General features: G+C 32.4%; 2 protein-coding genes across 2 annotated transcripts; one reads left to right on the forward strand and one right to left on the reverse strand.

The window, feature by feature from the left end:
* Positions 1-4,481: 4,481 nt before the first annotated feature.
* LOC104701157 (beta-hexosaminidase 3) lies at positions 4,482-12,073 on the forward strand. Its single transcript, XM_010416798.3, has 14 exons — positions 4,482-5,163; positions 9,008-9,082; positions 9,682-9,717; positions 9,798-9,909; positions 10,001-10,071; positions 10,156-10,286; positions 10,394-10,459; positions 10,549-10,649; positions 10,729-10,788; positions 10,873-10,906; positions 10,987-11,085; positions 11,178-11,237; positions 11,318-11,568; positions 11,664-12,073. The coding sequence occupies exons 1-14, from the start codon at positions 4,819-4,821 to the stop codon at positions 11,828-11,830; spliced, it is 1,608 nt and encodes a 535-aa protein (XP_010415100.1). The 5' UTR covers positions 4,482-4,818; the 3' UTR covers positions 11,831-12,073.
* A 154-nt stretch (positions 12,074-12,227) lies between these two features.
* On the reverse strand, positions 12,228-15,941 carry LOC104701158 (endoglucanase 7). Its single transcript, XM_087458990.1, has 5 exons — positions 15,386-15,941; positions 13,909-14,210; positions 13,137-13,734; positions 12,876-13,048; positions 12,228-12,770 (listed from the first exon to the last, which is right to left on the reverse strand). Exons 1-5 carry the CDS (start codon positions 15,780-15,782, stop codon positions 12,369-12,371), a joined length of 1,872 nt encoding a protein of 623 aa, XP_087315116.1. The 5' UTR covers positions 15,783-15,941; the 3' UTR covers positions 12,228-12,368.
* Positions 15,942-19,686: the final 3,745 nt, after the last annotated feature.

Here is a 19,686-nt window from a genome sequence, read left to right on the forward strand (position 1 = left end):
CTCACCAGCAAGTGAGAGTGATGATGATGGCATTGTCCCTATATTAGCTGTAGTGAATGATTTGTTGAACGCCCCAGGACGTACACACCTTCCAGTTCTCTGTCCAGACCGTGAAGGAACAGATATATGGTATGGTTTTAATTTTTGCCTTATTCAGATTTTTTCTCGATTAAATAAGTTTTCAATCATTGGTTGGTCAACTAATTTGCAGGTTTAGACATGATAAAACCGGGAAGATAACAAAGCAACTGCTAAAAATGCTGAAATCTGATCTCCCTAAACCATATCCAACTTATCGGTCTCTTCCACTAGAAATCAAGAACCGATGGTTCCGAGCTTTTGCAGTAAGTATACTCTTCAATTCCTAAATGTTTTAAGTTAATAATATTTGACTAGTGGTTTCTAAAGTATTGTGTTCCTCATTTTCAGCAAGAGTTTAACTGGAACTCAAGCATAACCGAGTATCTTCGAACACATTACAATAAGCAAGCAAACACCTCTTTTAAAGCAAATCTCCGTGACTGGAAGAAAAATGGAAAGAAGCAGGTCCAGAGAACTTACCAGAATGGATTAAGGAAAAGAAGAATTTGTTTTGGTTACATAAAGATGTGGACAGATCAAAAAACCATCAAGATGGCAACAAAAAACTCTAAGAACCGTGGAAGTAAAAGGGGAGGTTTAGGTGTTGCTAAACACAACAACGGTGCAAAAACATATGAAAGACGTTGGGATGAGATGGTAAGTGATTACTCTTACATGTCTTACCATCAATTGTGATTTATTTCAATTATTCACTTTCTGGTTTCATAATTCACTTCTACTTACATATTCACTTCTGATCTTTGAATTACAGCGAGAGTTTCTCACTCAATTGACTACTTCTTCTGGTTTTGTTTTGTTTGAATGTATGTTAGACAGTTGAGCTGGGAGTGGCGCCTAATATGATTCAGTTCATGGAACAAACTCACTTAGACAAGAAGACCCGTACAATAAGCGATATGAAGACAAAGAAGATTCTTGAGATGGCTACAAGAGAGATGGAGATCGTCCAATCTCAACGCCAGTCTCAAACTGAAGGTGGTGGCCCGATGCAGCCAATTTCTCTAACTCAAGATGAGATCAACGAGATCATGCGTAAAGTAAGTAAATCTAACACATAAAACTTATTTTTTTTTAACAATACATTGTAAGATAGTTCATGCTATCATGCTAACATTATCAATTATGGTAAGCTTCTAACAATCTCCATCGAGTGATTATCAATTGGTTGTTCACAAGTTGTTCCCAAGGTAAGAGGAAAACGCTATGGCTTCGCTAACCTTTTCGATGAGGACTCATCCATGGCTCCACCACGCCAGATTCCTAAGTTACAAGAAGAGATTCAAACATTGAAGGCCCGTGAACTCCAAAAAGATGCTCAGATCAAGTACCTCATGGAATGCAACAAGCTTCTCCTAGGAAAGTTTCCTGACCTACAACCACCTAACCACCCAGCATCCACAAGCATGGAGGACGATGATGAAACCCAACCATAATATTCTGTAGTGATTTTGTATTAACGGTTAATTACTACTGTTTTTAGTAAAACTTTTGAACTTATCAATGTATGAAGTGTTGTGTAAGGAAACATTTCATCTAGAAATGTTATAACTGCAAAATTAATCATCTACAATTGATTATTGAAACGTGAATCAGAATTTTTTATGAACTATCTACAGGCGAATTTTGAAGAAAAATTTAAAGAAAAATTCTCAGGAAAAAAGAATGAAAAATCTCGAAGGAAATTAGAACGAAACTAAGTGGAAGGAAATGAGAAGGAAAATGTCGAAATAAATGAGAAGGAAGATTTTGTAAAAAAAGCACAAGAAATCATTGGAAGGAAACTAGAAGGAAACATTTTACCACGAAAAGATAGAAGGAAAACAGTCAATATTGCCTTTCCCTGTTCCTTCCAATTTTCCTTCGCATTTTCCTTCCAAGTGTTTTCGAAGGAAATTTCCTTTGAATTTCTTTCCAAAATCGATTTCCTACGGGTGTTTACCTCCACAAATTTTCGAAGGAAAATGGTAGAAAACAAGTGTTTCCTTCTGTTTTCCTTTGTAAACTGCGATAGGAAATTGAATGTTTTCTTGTAGTGACCTATGTATCCGCATAGCGTCATGGGATAGGATTTTGGAATCAGAAAAGTAGGTCGGGAGATAGTCGAGAAATAGCACCAAGGGTCGAAAACCAAAGGTGAGTGCGTGACTGTGGCCGAGTTCTATGGTCGATCTCTTGATCGTAGTTTATTTAGTCTTGTTTGCTTGCTTGTCATGGTTAATGTTTTTTATTGCAATAATTTGATGGTTAGTCTAAGTGATTTGGAAAACTATCCTATGAGTTTATTTGACTTGCATGACTTGATTGAATTAGACTTATGTCGAATTGAGATTATTGAACTGAGCCTAGTAAGATGGGATGACCGCTCCACTAAGCAAACTTGTTTGGTTACGCCTCCTTTTTGAATGCAGGACAGGACATGTCTGAGGATCTAAACCTAAATTACTGACCAGCTCGCGTGACGAAGACAAGAAAGGGAGAGGACGGTGGCTTTGGGTAGTTTTAGTTCCGGTCTAGTAGTTATAATGATGTATTAGCTTATTGGCATGACTTTAGTTGTACTAGAACCTCATCTTGAATATGATTGCATGTTTATGCTTATTTATGGCCTGTTTTACTGAACCACATGCTTATATTGTCGAGATGAACAAGTGAAAAATTAATTAGGCCTAAGTTAGAATCGGACATGGTTTAAATCGGTAAGGAATTTTAGGGTCGGGGCGTTACAGTTTTATCCAAAATGGTACTTATAATACTCAATGTAGATATAAGCTAGATGACTTCTTACTAGAAGATTAAGATAACTCTGCATATAATGCTTCTCTTTAGAAATAAGTTATGTTCTACACGCTATAGAAAGTCAAAACAGTATCAAAGATAAAGTATTTATATATGAAGCTTAAAAACACATGTTGTAACAGTTTCATAATGCCTATATATATGATGTATACTTAGTGACAAATGTTTTTTGGTTTGAAAGATGAAACTATATTCCCTTCTCTTTAGAAATAAGTTATGTTCTACACGCTATAGAAAGTCAAAACAGTATCAAAGATAAAGTATTTATATATGAAGCTTAAAAACGCATGTTGTAACAGTTTCATAATGCCTACATATATGATGTATACTTAGTGACAAGTATTTTGTGGCTTGAAAGATGAAACTATATTCCATGATTTTTACTTACCCTTTGGTGAATCAAGTTTGGATGTTCTCGAACATTCTTCATATGAAACAAATGACTTGAAATCCCTACTCTATGAAAGAAAAGTTTTCATGAATTCTTGCAAATATTGTAAACCAAAACTGGTATTATGATATCTCTATACTAGATTTTAACTTGCGGTACACCGCGGGACAATATTTTTTATTAAAAAAAACTAAATTTTAAAAAATTGTATTTATTTGTTAATTTTATTTCTTTTGTTTAGTGTTTAAGATTGTATAATTATATTTTGATTGTTAATTTTAAAATTTGACTAGCTGTATACTACAGACTGGTATACATACACAACGGAACAATTATTTAATTTTATATATGTTACATGTTTCCAGTTTTGGATTTATCATGGTTATAAAAATTTAAATTGTTAGTGCTATTTCAGATTTAAACCATAAAAGAATTATTCTTACATTATTATATTTTTAATTTTTAGTGTTTCTAAATATATAAATTGTTTTAGGAAATTATAAACTAATTTGGTAGAAACATTTTAGGAATCTAATGATTTTGTTTTTTTGTGTAATTTTTTTAAAGATTAGTTTTATAAATAAATATAACTTAAAGGGTAGAAAACCAGATGTAATTTAACATAGATTGGTGAAGAAAGCTTGAGAGACAGAACAATTTAAATTTTCATATGCGCAACATCACAATCTTTTGAATTAAATCATAATATGACTGTGGTACATCATGAATTTAAATTTGTGCCACTGTTATGCTAGCTAGTATCGTCGTAATTATAATATCCATGCACGTTTAAATGTGCCTAATATATTTTAATTAAACAAACAAATGTTGGAAATTATTATTATTCTATTTTCTATTAGTTTAATTATGATCTATAGTTTTATTTGAATCAATCAAAGTATACACAGAGTGTCATAACCATACAGAATTGAAAACCTATATGTATCAATTCGTTCTTAATATTAATAAAATAATATCAGAAAAACAAAAAAACATATGATAACATAGTCCCCAAGTGACCAAACCAAACGAAAATCACATCCACAATATCAATATTACCAGCAACTAACCAAATTCTCACCAAAATCACTAACCAAAAAAAAAAACATCAGCCTCAATTATTCACCTTTTCCCCTACATACATATATATATATATATATATATATATATATATATGAAATCTAAAATAAGCACAATTTCATTAGCCATAACTGGAATAAATTTTTTTTACAATAAATATATTTTCTTTAACACACAATAAATATTTAGTTATCGCATAACATAAAGGATTATATTAAATGGATTTTTTCCTCTATATATCTTTTTTTTATTAAGTAGAGTATGATTTACTTCTATAATTATTTCAGAGGGTTGGTGCAGTGTTAATACTTAATTGTATATTTCAGAGGCTTTGTCTAACGTGTATATATAAAGAGAGAGACTTCGATCTACGATGCTCTTCTATTTTTTGCTACATTTTTTTCCTCAAAACATTTTTACTATTTTTCGTTTTACTAAGAGGGAAAAAAATGAGAGGTAGAGGAGCAAAGATCGCCGGCGTTTTGCCGTTGTTTACGCTATTCATGGCCGGAGCAATCTCCGCCTTTGAAGACATAGAGAGGCTGAGGATTTGGCCGTTGCCGGCGGAAGTTAGCCACGGTGGCCGGCGAATGTATCTAAGTGGAGATTTCAAGCTTGTTACGGAAGGAAGCAAATATGAAGACACTACAGGGATCTTGAAAGAAGGATTTGATAGAATGCTCGATGTTGTGAGACTGAGCCACGTCGTCTCCGGTGGCCGGAACTCTTCACGCTCCGGTGGATCTGCTTTGCTTCAGGGACTCCACGTCATTATCTCCTCCTCCACCGATGAGGTTAGTTTCATTTATCATTAATCCACAACAACAAGTTATTTTTTAATGATCTACAAGTTATTGAATTTAGAGAACATGAATTATTATACAAAAAAAGCTTTACGTTTAATGTCATTATTAGTTATAATCATCTCATTATTAAAATAAAATCAATTGTCTTTATTGGTTATAAATTTTATCCACTTTTTTGATATATGTCATTTTTCTTTATAAAAACAGAAAACGAGATGTATGTCACTTTCACAAATGTTGCAGCATATTATCTTTCTTTTATTTTCTTTTTCCTTGAAACACTTTATATCCACTAGTCCACCTATATCTTGGAAATCCAAAAATATATGTTACCTTTGGAAAATTATGTGAAGGAAATATTTTGATACTTTGAAAATATTTGTTTCTTATTTTTTTTAAAACCTTTATTGAAAATATATATATTAACATGAAAATTGCACTAACGCTTAGTTCGGTGTTTATTTAGTTCAAGTAATTTTTATTTATTTTGTTGTAGAAAACCCAGAAACTCATTAATATATATATAAACTTATTTTGCGTAAATTTTATTTAAATTTAATATTATACTAATACTGTATATTTATTTTCTAAAAGATTTAGAAAATATGTGTTGTTCATTTCCTAAATTTTTTATTTTGATCCACTTCATTTTTAAAAGAAAAATTAATACCATAACTCATAGAAATTAGACTTACATAAATTGGTATATTTCTCTATTATTGCATTTGACTTTGACTAACAATTTAACAACCTTATAAGTAAACATTTAATTGGTCAAAAGGAGAAAAAAAAATATATATTTCAATTCATAAGAGTTCTTACATAAACCCAAAATATATAGAAAGTTATGCTGAAATTTGTTTTTATTGTCTTTATCTTGATTGGTATAATAAGAAAAGAATGAGATACTTACCTCAATTGTTTTCCTCTAACATGTTTATCATTAACCAATTGTTATAACTTGTTTTTTTTTTGTCTTCATTTATCTTTTGCCAACTCCTGATCGAGTAGTTTCCTCCTTAAAATAGAGAGATGTTTAATAATATATTTTATAAAATTGATCTCTAATTTACGCAACTTTTCCCGTGAGATTTCCATGAAAACTGCTAGATCCTTATATTTATTGGAGAACTCCGGATGTGTAGAGATTGTTATGTTTGTGCGTAGATGTATCGGTTATCCAACTTCTCTGTTTATATTATACTTTTGGTTGCTTGGCTTTGCTGATTGGTGTCTGGCGACTTGGTTGTGGCCTGTGGGGTGGTCCACCGAACTCACGGACATCCTCGTTATTTTCAATCATATCATTTAATAATAATATTACATTCCTAGATCCAGATTTTAATATACATATCCAGATTTTAATCTGATCATCTTTCAGATTCCACGTGATAAGTAACAAAAGAATACGTAGTAGAAGAAATTCTAAAAATTTATAATAAATAGTTAAGTGGGAGTAATAATCCAATGTCATATTGGTTAAGAATTTAAGATAGGGATTAATTCTTTTACCACAATATAATTTACTAGTATTATGCCCGTCCTATGGACCGGTACCACTGGTTTTTGAGTTATGACTTAATAAAAAATGTTAAATTTGATGAACATGACCTCTAAGAATGATAAGAAAACATTAATTTAGCATTGCTTGAGGCAACAATAAATCAATTTTTTTAAATTATTACTATAATGAACGATAGCATAGAACTGAGTTTTATAATAAAAACATAGAAAAAAAAACTTACAGCTCTTCTTATACAGTAAACAATTTTTGGAGATACACAGCGAGCTTTCTCTTGTTTTCTCTTATAATAAAAGCTTTCTCTTGTTTTGTTCAATACACAATGAACCATGAATTTGAAATAAAGAGAAGAGAGGTAAATAAAACTGCACAAAACAATAAATCTGAAATTAAAAGAAAAAAGAAAGACAATAAATCTGAAAAGAAGAGAAGTGAATCTAAGATGAAAAAAAATCAATAAGCTTGGATCAATTACAATTTTTTTCAACACAATTTCTAATCGATGTATATGAGAGAAAAAAAATTAATGGAAAGCGGAAGATACAATGTGAATTAGATTTTTTATTTTTAAAAATGAAGATATGGCGGTTTGAAAAATAGTGGTGTAGTGTAAGAGAAAATTTAGGGATTTTCTGATTTTTGTTTCATATTTTTTTTTATTAAATATGTAAAAAAAAACTGAGGAAGTTACGTTAATTTTTGAAGTAGAGAATATATTTTTTTACTAATTTTAATTAATTTTTAAAATTGAAAACTAATCTTATGTGGCATATTTCTATTAGTCATGTGACTTGTGCTTTATAGTATAAAGGATTTTCAAGTGCACGTCTAGAGGATTATTCTAGATTTTAGTCTTAATTTATTCCATGCGCTATTATAAAAAAATCTATAAAGATTTTTTAGTGTAAGAATAGAAACAATCTTGATATACCTATTTTAAGTAATGTTGTTAAAGTTTAACTCTACTATCATATGATATATTACAAAACTGCCATTACATTTTAATTAATTTAATAACTAATAAAAGAAAAACTTTATATTAGTTTAAAAATAATTAAACAATATTTTCGAAATTATTTAACATAATTTATTTATTTTTTCATAAATCTTAGGAAACAATAACAAATTATTTAGAACAATTATAAAAATTAATTTTGTTTATAAAACTAAGACTAAATATTTGCATATTAAATTGTTTAATAACGACTATTCTATTATAAATCTAAGATACAACATTGCTTATATTTTTAAAATATCCATATATACTTATTTAAGCAATGTTGTTAAAACTTTAACCAGTTTTGATGTGGCATATTACGAAAATACTATTTTATTTTAATTATTCTAATTATTAACAAAATAAAATTTTATGTTTGTTTTAAAAATAAAATTTTATGTTTTTTTTTAAATAATATTTTTGAAATTATTTAATAAAGTTATTTAACAGATTCTATTTATTGTTTCTGAAATCTTAGAAAACAATAACAAACTATTTAATTTGCTAAAACTAATTTTGTATGCACAATATTCACTATATAAACAATACTAAGTGTATTATGTTGACAGTATACATATACATATATAATTTAAATATAATTTTCAAATATAAAGTTAATATATACTAACATGGTATACCAATAGCTGCAATGATGTCAATATTAACACCATTCACTATTATAAATTCGGTATATTAAGATCTCTAAACACGATCACATCTATTTGTAATACCAGATCACGAGTCAATACATGTTTTGTTGGGTTTTTTTAGACTTTATCAAATTTATAATTAAAAATTTTGATATTTCACCCAAACCAAAATAGTGATATCGACTATAAATCGAAATCAGAATATGAAACTAAATAAATTAAATATAGAATTTTATAAAATATATAGAATAAATAATTTTTTACAATTATTTTGTAACAAACAAATCCAAAATTACGTGAATATTTTCCCACGTTGTAAGAGTGTGGGTCACTATCTAGTATATGAGTATTTAAGCGATGATAAATTGATAATATGTCTACATTTTCATACTAGCTTTTACTTCATGGGATCATCTTTTGACTTTCGATACACTTAATTTTGTAATTTATTGTATACATTCTGTAAGGTTCTGGTTAGTTATTAATAATCTGATAATTTGAAAGTTAAAAATGGGAAACCCCCCCCCCCCCCCCAGAAAAGTAGATGAACGACTAATGAAGAAAATATTGTTTCAATTTTTTTTTTTTGGGGGTGAAACTTATTGTTTGTATTTAAAACCTAACAAAAGTCGTTAAAATTGTGTGATTCTTGTTGTGCTGCAGTTGGAATATGGAGAAGACGAGTCGTACAAATTAGTGGTTCCATCCCCAGAAAAGCCGTCGTATGCACACCTCGAGGTTAGTTGATACCACCCACCACCTAAACCTAACTTTTATCATTTTCTCTACCTACTCATACATGATACATCCATACAAATTTAAATTTATACTCAGCTTTATAACCATATAAGAACCAAACTCTATATATTTTGTTTTTCTTTCAATTCTTCCGTTTTCGTTTATTGTTGAGTTCGACATGTAATCAATTTTTCACCGTAAAATACATGTTTTTGAAAAAAAAAAAAAAAAGAAACATTTAAAGGCTTCTGTTGTGTTGTGTTTTTATGATCTTATTAGTACTTTTGCACCTTTCTTTTTTCTTCCACTGGCACTATAGAGACTCATGTAACATAGGTAGGGACATGAAGTAGTGTCCTCCACGTGAACTGCATTAAACATGATGGAATTAGTGTGCCCTTCTTTTTTGTTTTTCTTTCCTAATAAAGAATACAAATGCATAAGCACAATTCGTTAGCTGTTCATATTTCAATTATTTCCCAAATCTTATAATACTGTGATTACACTAGTGTGGCCCCTTGTGTTTAAATCAATATTCAGGTAAGTTAACAAATACAATCATAATAAATCTCTCCTTTGATATTTGTTTTACAATGTAGGCAAAGAGCGTTTATGGTGCATTACACGGTCTACAGGTTTGTGTTTATTCTTTACCCCAATTTGGTTATCATTGTAAGATGTCGAGTTATTGAAGAAAGTGAAATTATAAATGCAGACATTTAGCCAGTTATGCCATTTTAATTTGAAGAAAAAGGTAATAGAGATTCTAATGACTCCATGGAATATTACTGACCAGCCTAGATTCTCTTACCGTGGCCTTTTAATTGGTAAGTGATCGTGTAATTTCTTCTCTAATTACTTAATGACACACATCACTTATATGATGTGATCGATTGTTTATTTATTTTTATTACGTAGATACATCCCGACATTATTTGCCACTTCCGGTAATAAAGAACGTGATTGATTCCATGACATACGCCAAACTTGTAAGCTCTAAAGATGAATCAATTTGGTTGGTTGGTGAATCACATCAGTCATCACTAATAAATACTTTTGTTGGTTTGGTGTAGAATGTGTTACATTGGCACATTGTTGATACACAGTCATTTCCATTAGAGATTCCTTCTTACCCCAAGCTATGGAACGGTGCTTACTCTTCCTCGCAGCGATACACCTTCGATGACGCCGCTGAAATCGTCAAGTATGTTGGAATTCTTACTGATTTATGTACATGTATTACTAATTGATTCTCAAAGTTCAAAATCATAGGATAGTTCCTTCTTATTAACTTCGTGTATGTATTTATAGTTATGCTCAACGAAGAGGGATCCATGTCTTGGCTGAGATTGATGTTCCAGGACACGCTCTCTCATGGTAATTTTCTTCACAACATTTATATTTTCACAATTTCACAAATTAGTTTTTATAATAGTATTAACTATAATTTTTATAACTAAATAAAGGGGAAAAGGCTATCCTTCCTTGTGGCCCTCCAAGAATTGTCAAGAACCACTTGACGTGAGCAGTAACTTTACATTTAAGGTCATTGATGGCATTCTTTCTGGTAAAAATCTTAATCCGAAACACTCTTTTCTCGCGTAACTTCATTTTCCTAAATACTAATGGAATTTTTTTTTTTTCAGATTTCAGCAAGATCTTTAAGTTTAAATTTGTCCATTTGGGAGGTGACGAAGTAAATACAAGTAACGCGCGTCTCCTCATCAGTTTATCATATTTCCTCTCTATAGTGTTGGTTCTGAATTCTGATTACATGTACTTCGTTGCAGCTTGTTGGTCAGCAACACCGCGAATAGCCCAATGGTAATGATACTCAGACACACTTGTAAAGTTCTTTAATTAAAACGTTTTACCTCATGTTACTCCAACTTTTTAACTTGAAGGCTTAAAAAGCATCGGATGAGTGAAGAAGAAGCCTATCAATATTTCGTGCTACGGGCACAAAAGATCGCTTTGTCTCATGGATATGAAACTATTAACTGGTAGTCAATTAAACTTTCATTAGAAAACGAAAAAAAAGTAATCAAAATTTTGCTATGACTTACTACATTTTGCTCTAAATGTTATATTGTAGGGAAGAAACCTTCAACAATTTTGGAAGCAAATTAAACCCAAAAACCGTGGTTCACAACTGGTAATTACATACATATATAGAAGACAAGAATCGTTGATCAACGTTGAATTAAAACGAACTTTTTTACTTTGGTGAATCAGGCTTGGTACCGGAGTTGTTGAGAGAGTGACAGCTTCCGGTTTAAGGTGTATAGTGAGTAACCAAGACAAATGGTATTTGGATCATATAGACGCACCTTGGCAAGGCTTTTACGATAACGAGCCACTTCAAGACATAAAGGATAAAAAGCAACAAAGTCTAGTACTTGGTGGCGAGGTTTGCATGTGGGGTGAACATATTGATGCTTCTGACATTGAACAAACCATTTGGCCTCGCGCTGCCGCAGCTGCAGGTAGTTATGATATTTTCTTATAGATCTTGCAAAATATTTTATAACATACCGTGTGCTAATTGCTAAAGATTAACTATATATTTTGTGTTTGAAAGAGCGGTTGTGGACACCTTATGCAAAGTTGGCTACAAATCCAGACAAGGTAACAACGAGGTTGGCTCACTTCAGATGCTTATTAAATCAAAGAGGCGTTGCAGCCGCACCTTTGGTTGGTGGCGGAAGAGTCGTGCCTTTGGAACCAGGTTCTTGTCTCGCTCAGTGACACAGGTTTGAAATGTAGAGTATATTACATTTCACTACTTCAGCAAGACCTTTTGTTAGAAAATATTTGGTCAATTCATGTTGAAATGAACCCCCTACAATTTAGGGGTACTTAATTAAGTTTGTTTTCTTGGTTATTAGTCCTAGATTTTTCCTTCCTGTTTGGAAGTAACCGTTGTAACATTTATGTAGCTAGAGACTCACCAATTTATAGCTCGAATAAAGAATACATAGTTTGCAGTTTCGTACTTTTTGCAGTCACTAATGACTATATGATTTTGTCTAAATCATATCCATTATATAGAACTCGTAACGCGTAAGCCACTAAATTAAAGATCACTCTTTGTATATATTGTCTTATGTAAGATAAGATATTTTCTCATTTAAAAGTCTACATTGATTTAATTTCTCTAGCTTTCATTGGAACAACATTTATATATATTAAAACAAAAAAAATTGTTATATTTATGTAACCAAATGACAAAAAAGATTGAATGTAACATATATAATTTAAACTCAGTGACGTAGATGAAATATTCTCAAGGCTTCCAGGCTTTGGGAGGTGGTGGGGCTGGAGGGTAGAGAGGAGGAACACTATTGAACATCGTGTTCTTATCGATTCTGTCTCCCCCACTGCTAGTTAAAGAAATGAGAGCAGCCACGAGGCCTGCGTTTCCGGAGAGAGTAGGCTCGCTCGCGTTATAATTGTTTCGCAAGTCATGGAACTGATCGAATTTGTTTGGTCCACCGACCATAGCTCCTGTGATGTTATTTGGATTTGGATTCTTTGTGTCTCTATACTTCAACCCTTCTCTACAGCTTCTTCTCTTCTTGTCGTTTGGGATCGTAGCTCCTCGGTGGTGTACGCGTCTTGGATACTTCTTGCCGAACCCAACCACATAGCTCATTTTTAAAGGGTTGTCTCCAAGAATGTAATCAATCTGATAAAATATACAACATAATCAAATTCATAATCATCAATTGTTCTAAATTAGTCAGATTTCTGAAAAAATGTAGGGTGGTAAAGGCCGTTGGTTTGTTCTTACCTGAGACTGAGCAAAATCCTTGAGAACATGATTCTCTACAAACGTAGGGCCACAGTACCATCCAGGAACTCCAGTTGAATTAAGATAATCAGCAAACAAGGAAGCTAAGAAGGAAGCATGAGCCACATATTCAAGTGGTCTTGGTTTCCCCATGTTGAGTTGTACAAGCCCTCCTGAAAATATTGTCAAAAAGAAAAATTCAAGACCTTTTTTCTAGACACATACAAATGCAAAACAGAGGAAACAAAGTAATTAAATCACCTGAAGTCCGGTTAAACACATTGTACTGCTTGAGATAAGCGCACATGGTAACACCAGTAGCATTATGGTACCTATTAAGCATGCTCTCGTAAGGAAAACCAGGGTTCAAGAACAATCTATACCGAGTCATCAACAACATCGCTCCAGGTAATTTGTTATTCCAGCTCGGTACCATCATCTCAGGTCGATTAGCAAAAGCTTTAGCCGTTTGAGGTACACTCGGTGTGGTGGCGTATTGTATATAAGTCTTGTTTCCAGTGGCGTAGTAAAGCCACGCACCAGCCCACATGAACTCGTCGAACATACTGGTTGAGTTGTAGAAGGCTTGAGCCGTTGGTTGTCCGTCAGAGTAGCGCTTACGTTTAGACTTGCTTCTAAAGAAGGGATATAAAGTTTCTGCGCCTCTTTTGAGCTTTTTGGCGTAGTCTGGTTTATCGGTAAATACGATTGAGGCAGCGGATAAGGCCGCAGCAACTTCAGCACCTAGGTCGGCAGCAGAAGTGGAGGAGAGGACAGGACGGTCGTAGGACATGTCTTCTGGTCTTTGCCAACAATAGATATCATCTGGAGATTCTGAGTCTCTTAGTCCTCCACCAACCTAAGAGTTATGGAAACAGAGCTTTAATCAAAATAGTCAAGAGCCTTAGGGTATAGGTTTTCTTGGTGAACACGAAACTATTGTAACAGAGTTTTGTCAAACACTTGCGTATAGGTTTCTTGATACCAAGAAATGATCAGTAAATTGAGAAGAATATACAGAGAAAAAAAATACCTGAGTGTAAATTTTATCAAGGCGAGTAGCAGAATTGTTGAAAGTGAGAAGAAGATAATCAGTGCCCCATTTGAGAACATCTCTCATGTGATCATACTCATCGATGGCTTTGTATTTGTGGCTATACTCAATAAGACTCCAACTTAGCATTGTCATTGAGAATGCCATCGGAAAATGAAACTTGCCGTTGCTTCCCTCGTCGTAGTACCCTCCGACCAATCCTCCGACCACGTCCGGCAACCCATCCTTCAACCCCGAATCTCCCCTCCATGAAACCTTATTCTTCTTCGGCAGTTTACCCGCTACAATATCGCATTTTCAGATTATTTTCCCATATCATCAATGTTTTACTCATTTTTACTCCACTAGATTCTCTAATGCTTACCATCTAGATTCTAATATGATAATACTATGGATTTCTTGAATATTTTGCTACGTCAAAATATGATATTGTGCCTTGACATATTTTTCTTTTAAAATTATATGCAACCTTTGACATATCGGTGTTAGTTAAGTGTTTTTTTTTTAACTCCACTTCATATATATGAACATTTGAAATATTCATGTTAAGTTTATTTTGTTTTTGTAATGAAATTATTCTGCTCAAATATCAAAACCGCGTTAGTCGTTAGGAAAGTCACATCGTGATCATTACCAAAAGCCAGCTCACAGTCACAAGAACAAAATGGGAAAAATGCGACAAGCTAGTTAGTCGGATATACGTGCTTGAAACTGATTTTGGTATTTTATTGGGATGTCAAACACTTACATATCCTTCTTGAAGTCTACCACCTAGAGAATGTTTATTTTTGAATCATTAAAACTTTTTCTAGTACTACTAATAAGTTAATAAATACTTGTAAACGCGGAATTGTTCAAAGTTGCCTCACAAGTCAGAAATGAAATGTGGCTTTGTTAATTAGAAATTAGAAGAGACAAAAAAAGCTACATCATTTTGAAGATATTTTTATTTATTTATTAGACTGAGTTAAAATTTATAAATTTAGGAAAGCCAGATTTTTTTTAAAAAAGAATAAAATATCTACAAAATGATGTACCTTTTCCTTTATCTTTTAAAATTCTGGCTTTTCTTAATTTATAAAATATTCACATGTTCCACACATTTTCTTTTGGGAAAAAAAATATTTTCTTTGTTAAGTCATCATGCTTTTAGAGTTAAGTCTTCTACTCCAAACCGAGTTTAAAGATTTTTCATTTTTTGATAAATATTTTTTTCTATAGAACTGATGAAAATTTGATAACTCAGAAAATTTATTTCATCTTTCTTTTGAAATTTTCCAAGAACCCCAACTTTATATAAAATAAAACCAGAAAGACATTGTTGTCATCTTGAGCTTAGTTAAATCTTTTAAAAGGTAACAGTAACTATCATCATTATATTATGCACACATATAAATATATAATCAAAGATAATAGTTGGCAAATCAATAAACAAAAAAGAGTAAGGAAGACTTACATTTCTGGGCATCGAAAAACTTAATCGCCTTGTGAAGGGCAAGAGTGTAATTATCAGGAGGAGGAGGGATAGACTTATGACGAGGCAACGACTTGACGATGATGATCGGGAGAGCAACGACGATGAACAAGACAGCAATAGCTCCAACGGTCCACATACAAACCGTGCGGCTCACGGAAACACAACCTAGGTTTACATATTTCTTCTTCTTCTTCCTCCAGCTATCTTGCGGTGCAAGTAACCAACCTTGTTGCGTCTCGTCCAATTCATGCCTCTGTGAGTGGATAGCTCCTCTGTCCCAGTCCGTCATGTTCCTCCTACGCTCTTCCTCGTCTGCCGCGGCACGGTCGCTGTCTACTGCGTCCAGCGATCCGCCCCATACATTACCCGGATGCATTTCAAAAAATCTACGATGTTTAGGTTTTTTTTTTTGGAGAAGAAATGTAGAAAGGATTTAACGAGTTTTATTTTTTTTTTTGAGAAAAAAAAGGAAGGCTACTTAATTTGGGTTATGATGGGTTAGAGGTATTTATTAAAGAGTGAGTTGACCATAATTGGGTCTTAGGAAATGGGGAAGATGTATTTATATATTCTAGTAGAATCGGAATCGCATTTTTTTACATTTATTATTCTCATCATTTTCGAAGACTTTATTTCAAATAATTCCAATACGTATTGATATTCTTTTGCTATATGAGATTATAAATTAAATCGAATATCTATGACTATGTGACTATGTCTAATAATTTGCTTTAGTTATTTGAAAGTTAAGGAAATGCTACTGCTTAACTTAATACTATTAATGTTTTGGTATTTGAAGAAGAAAAATACTAATTATGTTTTGGTAAATGACATGGTTACAGCTTGCTTTCTACGTTTATTGCTCACGTAATGACAGTGAAAGCCAAAACGCGTGCGACGTGCTTAATAGGTTTGTATACAAAATTGTACACTGTAAATATTTATGTGTATCGCCATTGTCCACATCACAACGCAAACACTCGTGACTCGTATATTTTTTTTGTTCTTCTTACTAGAGCCAGCCAAAAGACAAGAAGCAAAGCATATGTTTAAATAACTTAATTTATTATCGGCCAATATTAGAATCCCACATTGGTGGGGATGTATTCCTTAGGGTAATATATAAGGATCATAGACTACTTCATTTGTTGCCAATTAGTTTTGGGTTGGATGTCCATGTTTCTTAATATGGTATCAGAATCCGTGGTTAGACCCAACAATCAATTTCCCACAAAAAACATGATTTTCTACATGTGACCCATATAAATGACATGTCTTGTTGTATTTCCGAGATGTTGGGTTTAAGTGTAAGAATATTTTATATTCTATGTAGCCTATGTGTCTTTCGGTTTAATTATAAAATTCAAGTTCATATTAACGTTTATGAATTCTAATATATAAGATGACACCGTGATGGATCGGTTTTGGTTAATGATTAGAATTAGGTGTATTGATAACCTCCTTCCTTACCAATATATATAGTTAATATATTTCTATGTTATTCGATATATGATAACATGTAATTAATCTGCAATATTATATTAATTACATGAAAGGTTGTTATACATATGTCATTAAGTGGCTGTTCACGTAAGTAACTGTTACGTGGATGGTTATGTTGGTTCACTAGTGATGTTTGGTCACATATAAATAATGAACGAACATCATATTAATGATGTCGTAACAAAAGAACAACAAAAAAAACATAGAAAGAGAGAAGAGTGTGGATTCCTTGTCCATCAAAGGAATCATAACAGAGAAAGGTTAAAGGGAGGATAAAATCAATTTGAAGATTTGGATCCATCATCAAGCAATGGATCAAGGTTAGTGTTTCTTCTTCTCTAAGAAAATATTTATGGTTGAATTAAATTAAGTTTACATGATCTTTGGGAAATATAGATTTCATGAATATAGAAATCTAAATTTATATTGGGCAGTTTTTCATTGGATCGTTTCCCATCCACATCTCGAGAAGGCCTATTATAATCCCACATCGGTTGGGATGTGTTCCTTGGAATAATATATAAGGATCATGGACTATTCTTGGGTTGGATATCATATTTCCTAATAGCCAATTTTATCCTAATTAATAGCCAATCTATCTTAACATTTTTGAAGTACATTTTTGTGACATCCTCTCTTATCTTTGTATTCAAACAAGTCCCAACTAAATTCTCTACAATCCTTACAACCAAACACAATCATTTCTTTATTTGATAATATTAATTTCCTAAAAACTATCTAACTAATTTAAATCAATATGTAATTAAAATATAATTCTCCTTGCACTTTTATTTAATCTTATATTTAATTATTTTAATTACTATTTAATACATAAAGTTAATAAAATTTTAGATTTTTTCAGCATATGATGTGATTTGAATTTTTATAAACGGATATATAATTTTAAAATGGTCTTAGGATATTTATAACCAAACAAATATATCCACATATAGAGCTCGAAATATATTTTTGGAATACAATAGGGTGTCATCACTTTTTGGCTTTTTGCCAACTTCTGGTCAGATTTTTAACTAAAATTATAATTGATTCAATTACCCGGATCCTCCTTAAGATTACTGAATATTTTGGGTCGGTTTTTAATCCATAGCATACTTATTTACATCCAAGTAATGTCAATTAATGCCCATTGTATCTTAGGAAAAATCTAATTTGCATGCCGAATTTTTAGGGCTGAGTTTGACAAAAAGAATTGATAACACAAATTTTGTAATCACATCCCTATAATATAGCAACTAATTCAATATAATACATCTTAGAAAATATCTAATTTACGTTTAATAAGCGATTACATATTTGGTAAGTTCTTATTAGCTTTAAATATACACTATTAATCCAATAATATCAATTGAGAATCAAAATAAGAATATGTCATATCATTCATTCCTAAATCATAACTAAACAAATCATAAAATGTATATTTTCAACTTACGAATCAAGAGTTTCTACAAAACCTACCTACAAGGCTACAACAGTTAATATTATATATATATAGATGCAATTCACCACCACTAAACCATTACAATATCATATCAATAAAATAATAGACTCGTGGTATACGATGGGGTAAAACCTAATTTCATTTTAAAAGTTCAGTGGTTTAGTGACTAAAACTCCAGTTGTTGAGATACCATCATACCAAATTACCAATACATGAGTTTCGGAATCTAGAGTGGCTTAGAGAAAAACAAAATTTTAACAACAAAATCATTATACAACTCAAGCGGAAACATTGATTCTTTTCATGCACTTGCGAGATTCCATACTTGTTGCTAGCCACATGTCTCTAACTCCATCAGCAACTTCACAAACCCATGTAAGTCCTAAAACTCTCTGATGCGTGGTTTTAGAATTTGGTCAAGTACATCAAATAGATTATGCATGACTTTACCTTGTGTCTACTGTCTTTGTACTTTAAATATTGAAGACATCTGTGCTAGCTCAACAACAAGACTTGCAAACCTGTCTTGATGTCGAACACCACTATAGAATCTCTCAGATTATAACACTAGTACAAAAAATAAGTTGGATAACATCAGAGACAAGAGAACGTGAAGCTCGAACAAGACAATCCGCCTTCGAGTTTGATGCACGTGGAATCCGAGAGAGAGAGAAAAGCAGAAACGGCTCCTTGTCATCCAATAAGTTGGAAAAAATGACCAATCATTTGGGGTGTGGATCATCGTGACCAACTCAGCACAATTTGTCTTGAAACGCTGACAGGGGAGCCCTCCAGATAGAATATCCTCCATGACCCACAATAATGCTTCTAGGTCTGAATGAAGGGGGGATGGACTCAGATGAAGACACTTTGCTCTCACCATGCCAAGCGAGAATGCATATCTGTTGCTTTCCAAGAACCGTCAATCTGACAGCGGGGTAAAGGTTCAGGGTTTGGAAAGGGATCAGATGGGCCCATATAAACCTCTAACAAAGAATTCTCCTCCTCCCATGCTGATTTTTCACCCAAAGCCTGGTCAATGATATCTTGTGGCTCAACCTCTAGTCCTTGAAATACTTTTTTATTTTTGTGCTTCTAGATTGATCATAAAATCCATGGTAGCTGGAGAAATTACTCTGAATCTCCTAATTGAGGAGTCTCCCTCCAGAAAATATAATTCAAATTGAGAACACCGAATCATACGGAAAGCCCTCTGGCACAACCGTAACTGGGGATAAATCCCAAACTTTCCGCGATCGTGGGCACTCAAAAAGTGCATAATTAATTGTCTCAACCGTAGAGTCACACCTCTTACCCC

The sequence above is a fragment of the Camelina sativa genome, chromosome 7 (genome assembly GCF_030686135.1).
Source record: "Camelina sativa cultivar CO46 ecotype springtype chromosome 7, ASM3068613v1".
In the NCBI taxonomy this organism is placed as follows: domain Eukaryota; kingdom Viridiplantae; phylum Streptophyta; class Magnoliopsida; order Brassicales; family Brassicaceae; genus Camelina; species Camelina sativa.